The sequence below is a fragment of the Sander lucioperca genome, chromosome 3 (assembly GCF_008315115.2).
Source record: "Sander lucioperca isolate FBNREF2018 chromosome 3, SLUC_FBN_1.2, whole genome shotgun sequence".
NCBI classification, from domain to species: Eukaryota; Metazoa; Chordata; class Actinopteri; order Perciformes; family Percidae; genus Sander; species Sander lucioperca.
In genome coordinates this window covers 41,485,927-41,501,115 of record NC_050175.1, presented here as the reverse complement: position 1 = coordinate 41,501,115, position 15,189 = coordinate 41,485,927, and the positions used below count along the sequence as shown (strand labels likewise).

The following is a 15,189-nucleotide window of genomic DNA, read 5'->3' as shown; positions in this document are numbered from 1 at the left end:
GGTTGATGCTACCCACTAGCATGCTACCCACTCAGGCAAAGCAGTATTTTGGAGAGTGCTACTTGCCGACCTGTGGATGAAACCAAATCCAAAGAAATTACTACAGCTCTTGCGAAACGGTTGGCAACTAACTGCAGACCTGTCAGCATCGTAGAGGACTCGGGTCTTAAAGACATACTACGGTTGGCATGTTCTGACCCGTCTCATTGCCGTCGAGGGGGACAGTAGTTTTCATGCACACACAGCCTGTATGACACGGAGAAAGCAGCCAAACTGGAACTGCTGCAAGGTGCTGCAAACGCTGTCTCATTAACCGGGGATCATTGGACGTCAGTGAGTAATCAACATTATTTAGGAGTTACTAAACACTATATTGACTCTGGTAAGGATAGGGATTTTTAGTTTTTTAGTTAGGTACTTGGAGGAATTGTGCAATAATGACAGATTCATACATTTTTCTTTTGTTTACAGTAAATAAATAATAACACATACAAATCTTAAAGTAAAGTTCAAAAAGTAACTTTCTTTGCGTTCATTTGATCCCAATCAAGATACACTGCTGAAAATTGCTTTCCATTGTTAATATGTACTTAAAAACAGTTCTGAAATGCAAAATAATAGAATTTTAATCATGTGATAAAATATGCGATTAATCGCGATTAACTATAGAAATTCAGCAATTAATTGCGATTAAAAAAAATTAATCAATCATTCATTCCCTCCAATATCGTGTATCACTTGCGAGATCAGTCAAAAATAATCGCATTTAGATATTTTCCTCCTAAAATCTGTTTTCAGAGCTTTACTGTACTCTCTGAAACGAAGGCACTGTGCAGAGGAAACGCTACAAACTCCTGTATGCTGTAACCAAACCATCAATTGAGCTTTGTTTCAGCATTTCATGGACAATCTCAGGTCTCTGCTTTCACTCAATTCTAGTAATTTTCGAACCATCAGAGTCAACAAAAACATCCAAAGATTAAACTCCCTCTTTATGACTTTGCCTCTAACAGAACATTATGTTCTCCTCAATAACAAGGAAAGCAAACACCAAGCGTATTTCTTGCCTTACTGCTGATGCTGTTTGTTTTGGCCAGGATTAAGAGTAGAAGTGTTATCGTTGGAAGAGCAGGATGGGTAATTAGCGCAGTCCGAGTTCCGCTTGCCCTCAGAGTAAACCCTGACTGCCCAAGAGCTATTGTTTAACTGTATGAAGCTAACTGGACTCCGCCCAAGCTGACAAAGTAGGAAAATGTCTTTTATATTTGGATCACTCAGGTTTAACAATCCGATATTAAGCCTTAATGGATGACTACTGTAGCATAAATATTGGAGAATGTATGTCAAAAACATTAGACTCATCCCAGCAAGCCAAAAGTATACCCAACTGCAACAGCTGCTTTTCCAGCTTTTTTCTTTGATATTTCACTATTTTTATCAATACCAATAGCTGAGAGGCTGAATTTTGTCCCCTCTGTATATATATATATATATATATATATATATATATATATATATATTCAGTGTATTCCTGGCTACCAGTGAAGCTTTAAGTAATCTGCCCACAATCCCTTTAGGAATCCTATGGGGTTTTGTTTTAACAAGCTCACAGTGAGACACACACATGACCTTTTTGTGGCCCTCTTTTAGTAGTTCACTAGAGTCAATGTAAGTCTGCCTTAAAGCTTCTTTTACTAAGCTACAGGCTAGAGAGATAATACCAGCCCCAAAGAACTGACATCAGAGTTCTTTTGGGTATTCTCCCTCCTTTATATTTGTCTTGATGTTTTTTCTCTCTCTTTTGGAGATCTGCATTTGTTGTTTTTCTGCCTCTGTTGGATTTCTCTTTCATTAGAGAGTGATATTTATGTTCCAGTACAAGTCAGCCTGTTTGGACACACTCCATCCATCTTTTAGACTTGAGCATCTGTGTGTCTGTGAACCGTAGAGTGTAGAAAAACATGGACTTGGCATATGTGACGTCATTCAATATGTTTATGAAGGGACATATTTTTAGTCCAGGATTTGGATTTATCACTCATTACCATCTTTGTCAGTTACTGGATCCAGAAAATCCAAATTTGGCTAAGGGCTGCAGCCAGAAGAAGAGTTGATGAGAAACGTGTGAGCAGCCAAAGCATTGCAGAGTGTGATAGTCTAAGACACATGTCAATCAAGCAAAAACATATATGTGTAATTTTCATTAGGCTACATACAAACACAGTTGTATTCACAGTTCTTCAACAAAACACACTGTATACGTCATTGTGGTCTGACATTTTGAATGTTTCTTACTTCATGATAATTTAAAAAATGATTTTTAAAGCCTTTTATTGAAACCTGAATTCCTTTTGTTTGCATATACCTTTTACAGTGTATTGTTTCCAGTGTTACACCGCTCTGCTGTCGGCATGTTTATCTTGGCAACCCCCATGCTCATGGCATTCATGTGCATCGTAGTGCATGTGCTTTTACTCCAAAGAATGCAGGAGCCTGCTGATCAAAACATTGCTTTACTGCACTACTAGTGGTCAAAAACATCACCGCTATGTACAATGTTGTGGTTATGAATCACTGGTTTTTGAGAAAGAAGATTGCTGTTTTCACAGTAACTTCAGTGCTGTTTGAGTTGACCAACAGCTGGCATTGGTAACACTTCTCTGAATTCTTTTGTAAATGTGACTAACTTAACATTTGCATATGCATGCTTCATGCTGTAAACAGCCAATTAAGGAAAGTCATCAGACATGCACACCACACACACACACACACACACACACACACACACACCTACCTACCTTGACACACAAGTCACCCTCTGTTAAGTCCTGAAAGCTTCCTCCACCCCCACTGCCAAAGCAATATTGGTATATATAGGCATTTCTAGGAACCTATTGCTCAGTCCAATAGGTTCCAAATGTCTGAACTCCATTTAGAGAAAATGGTGCATGTCTGCTCAGATGGAGAGAGGGAGGGGGAGGATAAAGATGGAGAGATAAATGGGGAGTAAGAGAGAGAGAGAGAGAGAGAGAGAGAGAGAGAGAGAGAGAGAGAGAGAGAGAGAGAGAGAGAGAGAGAGAGAGAGAGAGAGAGAGAGAGAGAGAGAGAGAGAGAGAGAAGGAGAGAGAGAGAGAGAGAGAGAGAGAGAGAGAGAGAGAGAGAGAGAGAGAGATGCAGGGTACCAGTCACCATCAAAACCTGTCACCAGAAAAACTCACAAGGGGCTCTGCACACACAAACACACCCACCACATACAATATATACACGGACAGAAAGGCATTGCAATGTGATGCCAAAGCTCATAGAACTATAATGAAAGTGCACAGATTGAGACAGCATGGACGTACAGAAACATATGTTTGCATGCATTAGCAGGCACTTGTACACACACACACACTTGTATTACAAACAGCAAAACATAACAAAATCTACCCATGCACATATTGCCGGCAGGGAAGGAAGCAAACACGATTATGTATAGCATATACTGTAGCACCATTAATAATGAGACGAAACAAGTATCCAGACACTTTTGAAATAATTCATATTCACACATGGCTCAACACACGCACACTGACTCACTGGTGTGTTAACGTCTTGTCCCTGACACACCGAAGTAAACCAAGGATTCCACCTGCCTCTGCTGCACAGCTACTAGAGGCAAATATTCTGGGGACACCACACATTATTCACAGCTCACACATCCCAGGAACAACGGTACGCACGCACGCACACACGCACACACACACACACACACACACACACACACACACACACACACACACACACACAGAGCAGGGTGATGGCTGTCTTGATAATCATACAGTGATCCAATCCACAAGCATCACCATCCTCATTTCCATCCTTGCCTCTGTCAGTATTTGCCACAATAGCTCACAGAATAGTCTAGACACTCATTAAGCAAAGCAAGGCAAGGAAGTTTCAATATTCTGTGGCACTATCCCATTGTTTCGTGTTTGACTTGTTAAAAAAAAACAAAAACTGCCATTTAGAAGTCTCAATAAAAAAGATACTGTGAGCTTTTGTTTGAAACACTGCAAGTTTTTTTTTTTTTTTATTTATTTTGTAGCATCAAACTTGAAGGAAACCTCACCCTGTAATACATTTTGGTAGTCTGAGGGATACATGAATTTGTTGCTGTCCTTAAAAAGTTGAGCCTATGGGGTTATAAGTATAGCTCCCAAGGCCACTTGATGAGAACGGTGAACAGTAGCACCCATGTGTATCACTTGCATACTCTAGTTACAGATACAGATCGCTTTGGCTGCACAATAGCCATCACCAGCGCAAGGTATTTACAAAATGTGGGGCACACAATGTCAGTTAGGTTTCTGTTTTCATAGTTTACATGATCTGCTATTGATGCCATAACTTTGAGTGACGCAAGAGTCTTTCACATTTTGCGATTAAAACTGCATGTTGAAGATTAAAAACACTGTTGTTTCCAGGCAAAAAGTTAGGACGCACACCGGTGCTGCCCCTGGCTTTTTAGATGCGGATGCAGAGAAAGCATTTTGTGTGAATGACATTGGGCTATCTCTTTGTGTGCAACTTCTATTGAGTTTTTGAGTTCCTCTCCTCCCACTTTTGCTCTGTGTGCTCTGTGTAGGGCATGAAAATACCAAACAGATGGGCAAAGTGCATTTTAAGGTCAGGAAAAGACAAACCTGTCATAGTGCCCACTGTGTCCTGTCGCTGCACTGCTTTTAGGTGTATTGAGGCTATTATTGGTGGAGAAATGTGAATGCTGGGAACCGTTTCTTTAGCAGTTTTAATAAAAAAAAAAAAAATTGGGAGTCTTCATTTTCTTGCTGTTAGTAACAATGTGTCCCAACAGAATGAAGGCTAATCCGTTAATTGGCAATTTCATGTTTGAGTAAATTAGCCACAGCTACATCATGCACTGAGGGGGACTTGACCTCACAACCTGCGGAATAAAGCCAGAAAAAGACCCTATCCACCTACTGCTACTAATATCCAATCAGACCATGCGAATAGCCACAAAGTAGATGCTAATGACGAGCTATGACAGAGCCCAGGAGGCTGTTGGTGAAGCTTGACACACTGCGACTCACTAACAATATAGTCATTTAAACTGTGGTCAGCGAGGTTGTCGCTTATCAGAGAATGCACAGAGATGGCAATGGTACTTGTACACATGCACACACGCACAAGCACAGTCTGTCTTACTCTTGTCTGTCCTCACATGCACATGCAGTCCAATTATAGAGAGAGGATTGAGGCCTGGGCCCTGCGCTCCCAGTGACCTTGTTCCAGAACAGATTGATGAGGTGCTGTATCACCCCAGCAGATCAAATAACTCCTTTCTGGCCCTCATTACCAGGACTAGGGGAGATCTGCAAGTGCTCGGCTTAGCTAGTGTTGCACGCTAACACGCGGTACTGGTACCAAAATAGCTGTTGTTTTTGAATAAATAAGAACAGAGGTTATTGAAACTTTTTTTGTAAATCAAATATTCCATCTGCTGAAAAGGTCTCAGTTGTGTGAAGGATACAGAAAATAATTGAATAAATTGTTGTTAGATGATACTGTTTGTTGTTTCTTCCACCCTCCTGGCAATTTGGCAGTTGAAGGGGAGGTATGACATCACTTGGTCTTGTTCATGTTCTGGCAGAAACCAGAGTGCTGGAGTTTGATGTGCCGGGTTAGTTTTGACAAATTGCATACTGAATTTCATCGTCATCTCTTATGCGCTCCTTTGCTTTAACTGTTTAATCAATTATTCTGAACTTTTGCAATAAATGTAATGTTTTTTTTTTTTTAAACCTCCCTGACTCATCTTTCTCATCTGGATTCTACAGTTCCTCCCCAGTTTGTCAAGCGGCCAGACAACATTTATGCCTATGAGTCCATGGACATCGTCTTTGAGTGTGAGGTTTCTGGGTCACCGGCTCCCACTGTCAAATGGGTGAAGAATGGAGACGCTGTCATCCCCAGTGACTACTTCAAAATAATTGTAAGTTAATTTGGCACTAAAGTGGCCCCTTTCTCCCTTTTCTGCACTGAAGACATTGTACTAGCAGTATGTGCATGATTTTGAATCATCACAGTGTCACAATGAAGAGTTTGAGATTGGTTGAAAATACTACTTGTGACATTATTAACCGCTTGTCTTTGTTTTCCCCCTTTTTTTCCTTTTTTTTCTTCTTCTTCCTGTTCTGCAGAAGGAGCACAACCTGCAGGTTCTGGGTCTGGTCAAGTCAGATGAGGGTTTCTATCAGTGCCTGGCAGAAAACGATGCAGGCAACATCCAGTCCAGCGCCCAACTCATCATCTTAGATCACGGTACGCCACTCACCATGACAAACCAGATGTGTTAGTTAACAAGTTCAAATTGATTCCTAATTGAGAAGACGACAAAAACACACAATTGATCAAATGCTTCAGTGATTAAATAATTAATGCCAGGAGCAACTCAGAAATGAATCACGTCTGATCTGTTTTGCTCAGACAGCCAAAACGCTACAATTGTAAACGCAATTAGCTTCTGTTCACAGCCATTTGAACATCAACAGCAGTCTCTCACCACAATGATCCTCGTTATTATATTAGTTCTTATGCTGCATTCCAGACACAATTTTTAGCCCATAAGTTATGACTTCAAGTCACGACTCACGACTTGGTAGCATTCCAGGCAAAGTCACCACAAACCCTTCTAGCTAGCGTTAGCTAGCATTATCTAGTGGCTACCTAACGTTGACGTTAGCTAGCGCTAGCTGATACTAGCGATTTCTAGTCAGCGACATATTTTGGGCTTCATTTAATAAACATAACCTGTAGCTAGTAGTACACAATCATATGTGTATTGTTTTACAATGTGCGGAATTACTTTACGTTGCCTATTTATGTATATTTATTTCTATTTCTCACTGTTAATCACCGACGTCTGTACAGCATCAACAGGGGTCGCCATTGTTGTTTATGTGTGTGACGTCAGAAACTGTAACTGGGAGTACAACGATCTGGTATGAGTTCACGAGTAGTAAGTTACGGGTTTGACTGCCGTTCCAGGGCACTTTCACAGGTAGAAGGTTGTGAAAACACGAGTTACGGGTTGCATGGAACGCAGCATTACCTTCTATGAATCAGTTATGTGAGCTGGAGTTGGTAAATGCTTTTTTGTTAAATCATTTTTTTAATCTTTGTTAAAATACCAAGTACAATACTAGATACCTGTAGCTCAGAAAGTTCCAGTATAATGTTTTTAAAAAAAGCAATAAAAAAACAACGATCTCTGCAAAAATACGCTTTCAACAAAGGCTTGTAAAACACGAGCTAGCTTGGTAATACGCTGGGTCTTCTGCTCTCTATACAGTTTTCCTCATTTATAAACACCAAGCTGGATTCTGGAGGCTGTGCACATCTGTTAAGGTGTGAAGAGTGAGAGTGTGTAGTGAACAGTGCAATGAAACCACTGGGATCTTGTTAAGCCAGAGGTGACTCAAAGGGAACAGCATTATAGCTGAGGCAAACGATGCTTGGTTTGCACACAGTCCATTCCACATCTAGTGTTACAGAAATGTTGTGAGGAGGACATCAGGAAAGCTGATTCACACAATGCCTGTGCTTGGATGCAGCATCCTTAGACATTTAAAAGGCCGAGCTGTACCTAAACATGAACTCATATGCTAGTAAAGTGAGAGCGCCTGGATAGCTGCGGCATAGTCTCTCTTGTTGTACATTTTCCTTTAAAGCCAAAGGAGAGGGTTGAATGCTAATTCCCAGAGTGGAGCTGCTGAGTGCAGATTACAACAAAAGCAGACACCAAGAACAGTAGCTAGTGGCACCAAAAAAAAAAAGTGCCCCGAAAATGCAAGCACTTGTGGAAAATGATTTTTACATCCTAGTTCTTGAGGTAATTTTGTTTCATTACCTCTGATCACTGGGAAAAATGTAATAACAACTTAAATGTGAGATCATTTGCACCGTCAAAATGATCTAAAAATGGTCTAACCCACAGGGCTAGAAAAAAAAAAACCTCTCCACAAAACAAGAGAACAACAAGACATTTTAAGATGATAACCAAGACATAATTTCACTGAAAAGCACAATCTAAATGAAACAAGGTGGAAAATGGAGGAACAATAACACGAAATGGCGAATGAAGGTAGAACAATCCTAATACAGCACAAATCGGAGTTTTTTTAGTGTGTATGTTCTTTATATTACATTCACTACTTTAGTGTGGACTCAGACTCTCCCATTTTGTTGAAGGAGACGAAATTTAATCAAGCGTGAACTCCCCCCTCACGCGATGCAGGTGGCTAATGGATTAGCATAGCGGTGTCCAACCGGTGGCCCTCCAGCTGTGTCCCCCCCCCCCCCCCCCCCTCTGATTGGAGGACAGCAAGTCAGAAATAATGACGACCTGCAGCCCATTGTGTATTTGTGTTTGACACCATTCATAAGGGTTTTGCCACTTTACATGGCCCCAAGTCTTTCCTGTTTTTGTTTGAGTTGAAGATAAATGGGATGAATTACTGCGGCAGCTGGCCGTCTGCCCTGAGCGGGGCTTTGAAGAAATGAATCTCTGTTTAATCCAAAAACATCACAAAGGATCTTTTCTTACTTTTCTGAGTGTGTACCTCAGTCTTTGTCACAGTAATACTAATCCAAACACACTCACCACCAGATAAGTCTCCTGTTGATTCATCAGCTTATTATCCAGTCATCATCTGAGTCTCAGATGATTGCTCTAGAAAATAACAAAGTCGCAGTGATGCTGTTTAGTCTTCCTGTACATTATTGACGTTTTGTGCTTGTACAGACATCCACTGCAGCAATCTCCACAAACGCTCGCTTCACTGTGTCAAAGTAATTTCCTCTCTCGGAGGTGCAATAGTGAATCAATGAGAACATGTTTGAAATCAGCTCATTTTCTACAGCTAATAGTGTTTTGTGGCTACGGCTCTGTGATGTGAGATTGAAATAATCGCTTTAAGTTCTAGTAGAGTTGTATCTCTCTACTGAGAGTCTCTCCTTTGTTGCATTCTTCTCTCTTTCCTCCTGGACACATCCAATTCTACAGCCATCTGCCACCTTTTTCCCCACTTCCTCACACTTTCTCTCTTCTTATATTTCCCAGCCACCTGCTCTCTGTGATAGTCCAACACACTGGGCTTTGTGTTAATTGTGGTGGCTTGAACATTCCCCCTATATGGCTACCCCGTCACAGCTGGGCATCTTTGTCCACTTCCTAACCCAGTCTTTCACAAACACTCCTCCTGCTCATTGCTGCCACTGTGTGTTGTGCCTTAGTCAGGTGTCCCGCTCACACCTGCCACGCTTGAATCATCCTGAAACGGGGCCAGAAAACACCCTGTGTGTCTGTCGGCTGCCTTGCAGGCGGGGGAGATAAGCCAGGGACTTGCCACAGGGATAAAGTTGTCTTCACCCAACAGGGAAATCAATGGGGGTGACCTGCATCTAAACACTCAGCGGCTGCACGTTGGCTAATATTCATTAGTGTTCCTAATCTTTGCATCTTGACACTGCCAGCTGCAGTTAAATGTGGCTCCACTGATGATTCCCACTTGGGGGTGTTTGGAATGGAAAAAGGTCAGCTGTTAGCATATGTACGGTATGGCATCTTGACAGTTATTTATAGTGATATGTGCGGTGTGTATCAATAACTTTGGCTTTGAACTCCTGTCCAGTATGTGACAATGGGTTAGTACAAGGACAAACTTCTGCAGAATAGGAAAAAAAAAAGCTTTTTCCTCAAAGTTTTTTTCATTTTGCCTCAGCAATCTTAAAACCTAGAAAAACAGATTTTTTTTTTTGGTCAAAAATAGGACCGTTGATTGCAGTCTCGAACAATTTTCCTGGACATTCCACAGCCATGTGCAATATGGGTCAACTAGTTGCAAACAGATGTGGGTAAATAGGAGCACAAATTCCAAAAGTGGACCTAATTATGCAGTGTACTGCAGGCCAAGTAAGTGCCATGTAAAACTGCCACATTCAGACGTAATCTTTTTGAAGAGCTGGAAGTTTGTGTAGTGGTACTACAGTGTTTAGTTTATGTAAGTCATCACATTTTGCCATTGAGAAGGAAAGCAATCATTTCATTTGGTATGAATACTAAATAATAGGGGTGTAACGGTACGTGTATTCGTACTGGACCGTTTCGGTACAGGGCTTTCGGTACGGTGCACACGTGCACCGAATGCAATCTTTTGTGTGCGGAACATAGGTCAATTTTCGTGTGTTTCCACACGAACATATTAAGTGGCGGAAGTCTCTGCGTTCAGCGCAAATCCCGCCCTGCAGCTGATTCTAAAGTTTTCATTGGTCATGTCAATATGTCAATCACTGTACAGATTGCCTACACCAAACACTGATCTCTAAACCTACCCGCCGTCACTGTAACCTAAACCAATGAAATCGACTGCAGGGCGGGATTTCCGCTGAAGTGGTTTGGGGAAAAAAATAAAAATCACACACCGCGTGCTGTACAACAACATACACGGCACGCTTTAGCCCAGCCTCTCGCTAGCTAGCGTCATGGCCAATGCAGACAACCCCATAGACAGTACGGACAAGTCGGAGCATGAAGAGCCACCCATATCATTAAGGTCTCCTGTTTGGGAACACTTCGGTTTCCCAGTGAAATACGTCAACGGACAAAGAGTAGTCGATAAGACGAAAGCAGTGTGTCGACGTTGCTCAGGAATGATCGGGTATGTTTCTGTCAACACTTCAAACTTGTTAACGCACTTGAAAAGGCACCACGCGAGTGTGAACTGAAACTGTTGATTCTGCACTTTACACTTTGGAAAAGTTATATATATATTTTTTAATATGAGCAGGCCTACAAGCTGGGATTGGTAATGCTACACTGTAATCCATAGTTATTTATTTATATTTTTCATTATATTTTATTATGTGATATTGGTTTGAGACTGAGAGTATTTTATTTAGTGGAGAACTTTGTAGCAGTATTTTATTTCTTATTCTTTTTTTATTTTATATATATTTTATTTATTATATTTTAAGTGTTTAAAAAAGTGTAAACAAATTGTTAAAAAAAGGTTTATAGTAATAAACAACCTGCAGTTTAATGTTTGCATTTCTTTCCCTTACTGTACCGAAAATGAACCGAACCGTGACTTTAAAACCGAGGTACGTACCGAACCGTGATTTTTGCGTACCGTTACACCCCTACTAAATAATTTGTCACATATAATTATATGTATGTTTTAAAGTTTGTTTTTTTTTTCTCAGAAAGAATATACATTTTAAGATTACTGAAGTCAGTTGTATTAAATCCAGCCCACATGCGTAGTTGGAATCAATAAGGACGATCAGGAAATGTCCTCACTAAAAAGTTTGATTTAACGAATGCATACTGTATCAAATTATCAAATTCCTAGCAGATTGGGCCATGCTTTCCACACTAACTATATGAATATAACCACTAATAGCCATCATGATGATTCCCTGCTGGCGGTTTTATGCGTTTGCTGTCGACATGTAGAACTTATTGTCAAAATGATCGTGAGGGAGGTTAGTCAGCTGCAGAGAATATGCTATTTAAGGGATTGTCGTCACGTGTCATCTATAGACGTACTGCAGCAACAATTGTCTGCCTTTCCCAGGCACATGATTATGTGAAGCATTGATGCGTGATACTGTAGTAGGCTGCAATTACAGCTTGGAGAGGAAATGGGTCACGTTTTTCAACTTTGAAGTTGTGCACGCCTAGACAAAGCACTTGTTTATATGATTGTCATCTTTCCATATACAGTACAAAGACCGAGACTGTGTTTGAAGTTTGATAAGGTGGCAAACTAAAATGTATGCCCAGTTTTTGCAGTCAGGTTGCTTTTTGTGTAGTTCTTTAAGATCCACTAATAAATATTAGTTTTAAAAATAGTTTTAAGGATAGCTGGCGTTGTTGCCTTCTAGAAGTGGAGACCTGCATATAGCATTTACATTTTAGAAACAGCCACTGCATGTTTTTTCAGCATTATGTATTCTCATTTTAACAATGACAAACCCAAGGCCACATACGTACGATCCTAGGAGTTTTTACTAGATGCCCACTTGTCAAAAAACGCAGTTTTAACATTCAAGCACCTACTGTAAAAGCTTAAAATGAAAAATGCAGACAGATCTGCATTTCAAATTGGCAAACAAAAGAGAAGTGGATGCACTCACTTTGCTGTATGCCCTTAAGTGCATGTTTTTTTTTTGCTATTTTATGTTTGCATAAATTCAAGAGATGCTCTCCCATTTGCATCTGAATACTTATTTTTGCTCCTTCCATATGCCGTGCTGGCTTTGATATGAAAATACTCCTCTGTCTGAGTTTGTCTGTCCTTCCATCTCTCCTCTTCTTTCTATTCCCACAGCTCACATGATTAATGTTTTGACATTTTGCCTCCTAGTGCCCAAGCCAAGTACTTCACTAGAGAGCCTGAAAGCTTGTTTGGGTGTACAAGCTCTGAGCTGTCAGGTTACTTTAGCCACGACCGTTGCAAGTCAATTTCATTGAGATGAATGAAAGGGAGGCATTTCACTTAGTTATTTTCAACATTGGGTAAAAGATAACCCAATAAAAAATAAATAAAAAAACATCAGTCGGTGCTTGATGCTGTGCAACACACCTGCGTTTATTCCTAGCTGCTATTCAGGTGGTTTTATGGAGAAAGAAAGATGACAAGCTATTTCTGATGCAAATGCATTTATTCAAGCTTTTGTCGAATCCCAAGCTTAAACAGGCAAGCAGCCTACCTCGATCCCTCTCTCTCTCTTTTTCATCTCTTTCTCCTTTCCTTTCTCTCTGCTTCCCTCCTTATACCTCTATCCCTCCTCCTCTCCCTTTATTTTCCCCTTTATCCAGCCATGCTGCCATTAGTTTTCCCTCCTCCTCTTAGACCTGTGGCAGCAAACAGTCCTGTCCTCCCCCTCCCATCAGAGGTACTCGACCCCCCACTGAGAGATGGAGATGCCTCATCACTGCCTGAGTGCTCACTGTGTCTGCTGGTTTTCCTCTCCCTCCATCACTCTGTGTATTTATGAGTGCAGGCATCAGGAGGGCTGGCACGATAAACTGACACGTGACATGTGCTGTCCCCAAAGCTGCAGCTTGACAAAGTACAACAGGCACAGGAAGATACTGGAAGGCTTATTTAGAGAGTTGCACATACCGTAACTTCATTAGTAAATCAATTAATTACAGCAGACTTGAGCACCAGACATCGCTGTGAAATGGCACAGAGTCTCCTGCAGTATTTGCGGATGACTTCACACTACCTTTAACAACCAAAAGTAGATGCAAGCGCTGACTCTCATTCACTCTGATCTGGGCCAAGACAGTTAACACACTAATAAAGATTATGCCTCAGAGAGGATCCAGAAATCTAGAAAACTAGAAAAGTTTTATTTAGATGTCACTAATTTACAACACAGAAAACCAAATGAAGTGGAAGTTTAATCTTGCCCGTGAAGACAAATTAATTAGAGGCAATGTGTAAGGTTCTGTACTGTTAGTATAATAACATATATTTTGCAACAATGGTTTTCAAGTGAGACAAAATGAATATATATATATATATATATATATGTGCGTGTATATGTAAAGGCATGAATAAACAAAAAAATATTAGAATAAGAATGATGAAGGTAGCTGCATTTTAGTTGTCTGCAGCCACTTAAATAAAAATATTAACCAGCAAGAAAACTATTGGCAAGAAACAACCACAACATAAAAAAAATACAGATAAATAGACCACTGCCATTACAGCCGGCTGACTATAAACTGATCACAACCCAGCCAAAGAAAGATGTTCTGGACCTGGTTGCCAGAAGCAATTCTGCTACACTGTGAGTTACAAAAAGCAGAGAAAGCTCCAAACTCTTCCACCTTATGTACAAAATGTTGTACTAAGCCTTAAAGAGAGATGCATTTTCTGAACAGAACTCATAGCTGCAGCAAATTTGCAACACAAACACAACACAAACAGATATCAAATATTGAAATCATATTGTATCATTTCAAAACAAGCAGTAATTAGCCTCTTTCCGACCAAGTAGTTACAGGAACATAGTTATAGGAACAGTCCACTTCTAAACAGTTCTACTAACTACTCTTCCCCAAAACCGGTTTTTCCAATTGCATTCGCACTGGCCAAGTGGCCATAGGGACTGGTAGGAGGGTTAAGGGAGTGACGCAAGCAAGGCAACGGTCTTTATAGGATCCTCATAACGGAGTTTGAACGGTGGCGTTTAAAGACTAGGCTGGAGTACTTAACAGAGAAACACAGAAAACGAAGGCTCCAGCGTAATCTGATCCTAATTAATATGATGGAAGATAGAAGAACGAAACGACAGGTAAGTTTTTAACTAGCATTAACAATTAGCTGGTTGAATGCGTTTGTTTGTTTTATGAGTTAGCATACATAGGCGAATTGCAACAGACGGTGAAGAATATGTACTGTTTGTGTTTCAGACGTTGCTAGGTCACTATGGGTTCCTATGTGGAAAAGGAAAAAGACCCTTCCCTGAAGTAGGAGCTGAAAGAGTTACATGAACTGCGGTCAGAGGAACTTAATAATCCCCAAATTGGTCCAGTCAGAACACGAGAAAAAAAGGGTTCTAGGAACTGTAAAAATCCCTCCGGTCGGAAAGAGACTATTATTTCCACACAGGCTGCTGATACACAAGAGACAGGAACACAGCAGATTAGATCCATTGTTGTGTAGACATGCCAGCAGGAAAGATTTTATGTAGAAATGCATCTTAATAGTATCCTCTTCTGATACAAATCATTCAAGAAGTACTTGAATTGATGCTGAATTGAAAGTAAAGAGAACGATAAAGAGAGATACTAAGGAATAATAAGGAGGCCTCTGCTGTCCCAGAGCTGCTGTCAGTGTGCTATACTAGTAGCGCCTCTTTCTGGTGTTGAGGAAAGAAAATTCACTTTATTGTGAATACATATAATATAAAATGTAACTAGATCATGAATAAACGGCAAAGAAACGGGTTCAGTCAAGTTTGAGTAGGCAGAGCAATAAAAAAAAATTTAAAAAAAAAAAAATCCCCCTAACACATTTGTAGCAGACAAGCCACAAACAGGGTATCCTTCCACTACATCCCAACACCACCCTTATTCCCTGTTCAAATCAGGAAGTGTGAATA

General features: G+C 40.5%; 1 protein-coding gene and 1 long non-coding RNA gene across 17 annotated transcripts in view; one reads left to right on the top strand and one right to left on the bottom strand.

The window, feature by feature from the left end:
* neo1a (neogenin 1a) overlaps positions 1-15,189 on the top strand; it is a 180,034-nt gene that overhangs the window by 120,523 nt on the left and 44,322 nt on the right. For all 16 annotated transcript variants that reach the window (XM_031290018.2, XM_031290027.2, XM_031290024.2 and 13 more), the window contains exons 6-7: positions 5,844-5,998; positions 6,207-6,327. In XM_031290018.2, the coding sequence (XP_031145878.1) occupies positions 5,844-5,998; positions 6,207-6,327 (276 nt within the window). The remainder of the gene's footprint in view (positions 1-5,843; positions 5,999-6,206; positions 6,328-15,189) is intronic.
* LOC116043423 lies at positions 7,002-13,315 on the bottom strand. Its single transcript, XR_004103465.1, has 3 exons — positions 13,303-13,315; positions 11,460-11,461; positions 7,002-7,117 (listed from the first exon to the last, which is right to left on the bottom strand). It is a non-coding gene; the product is annotated as an uncharacterized LOC116043423 (long non-coding RNA).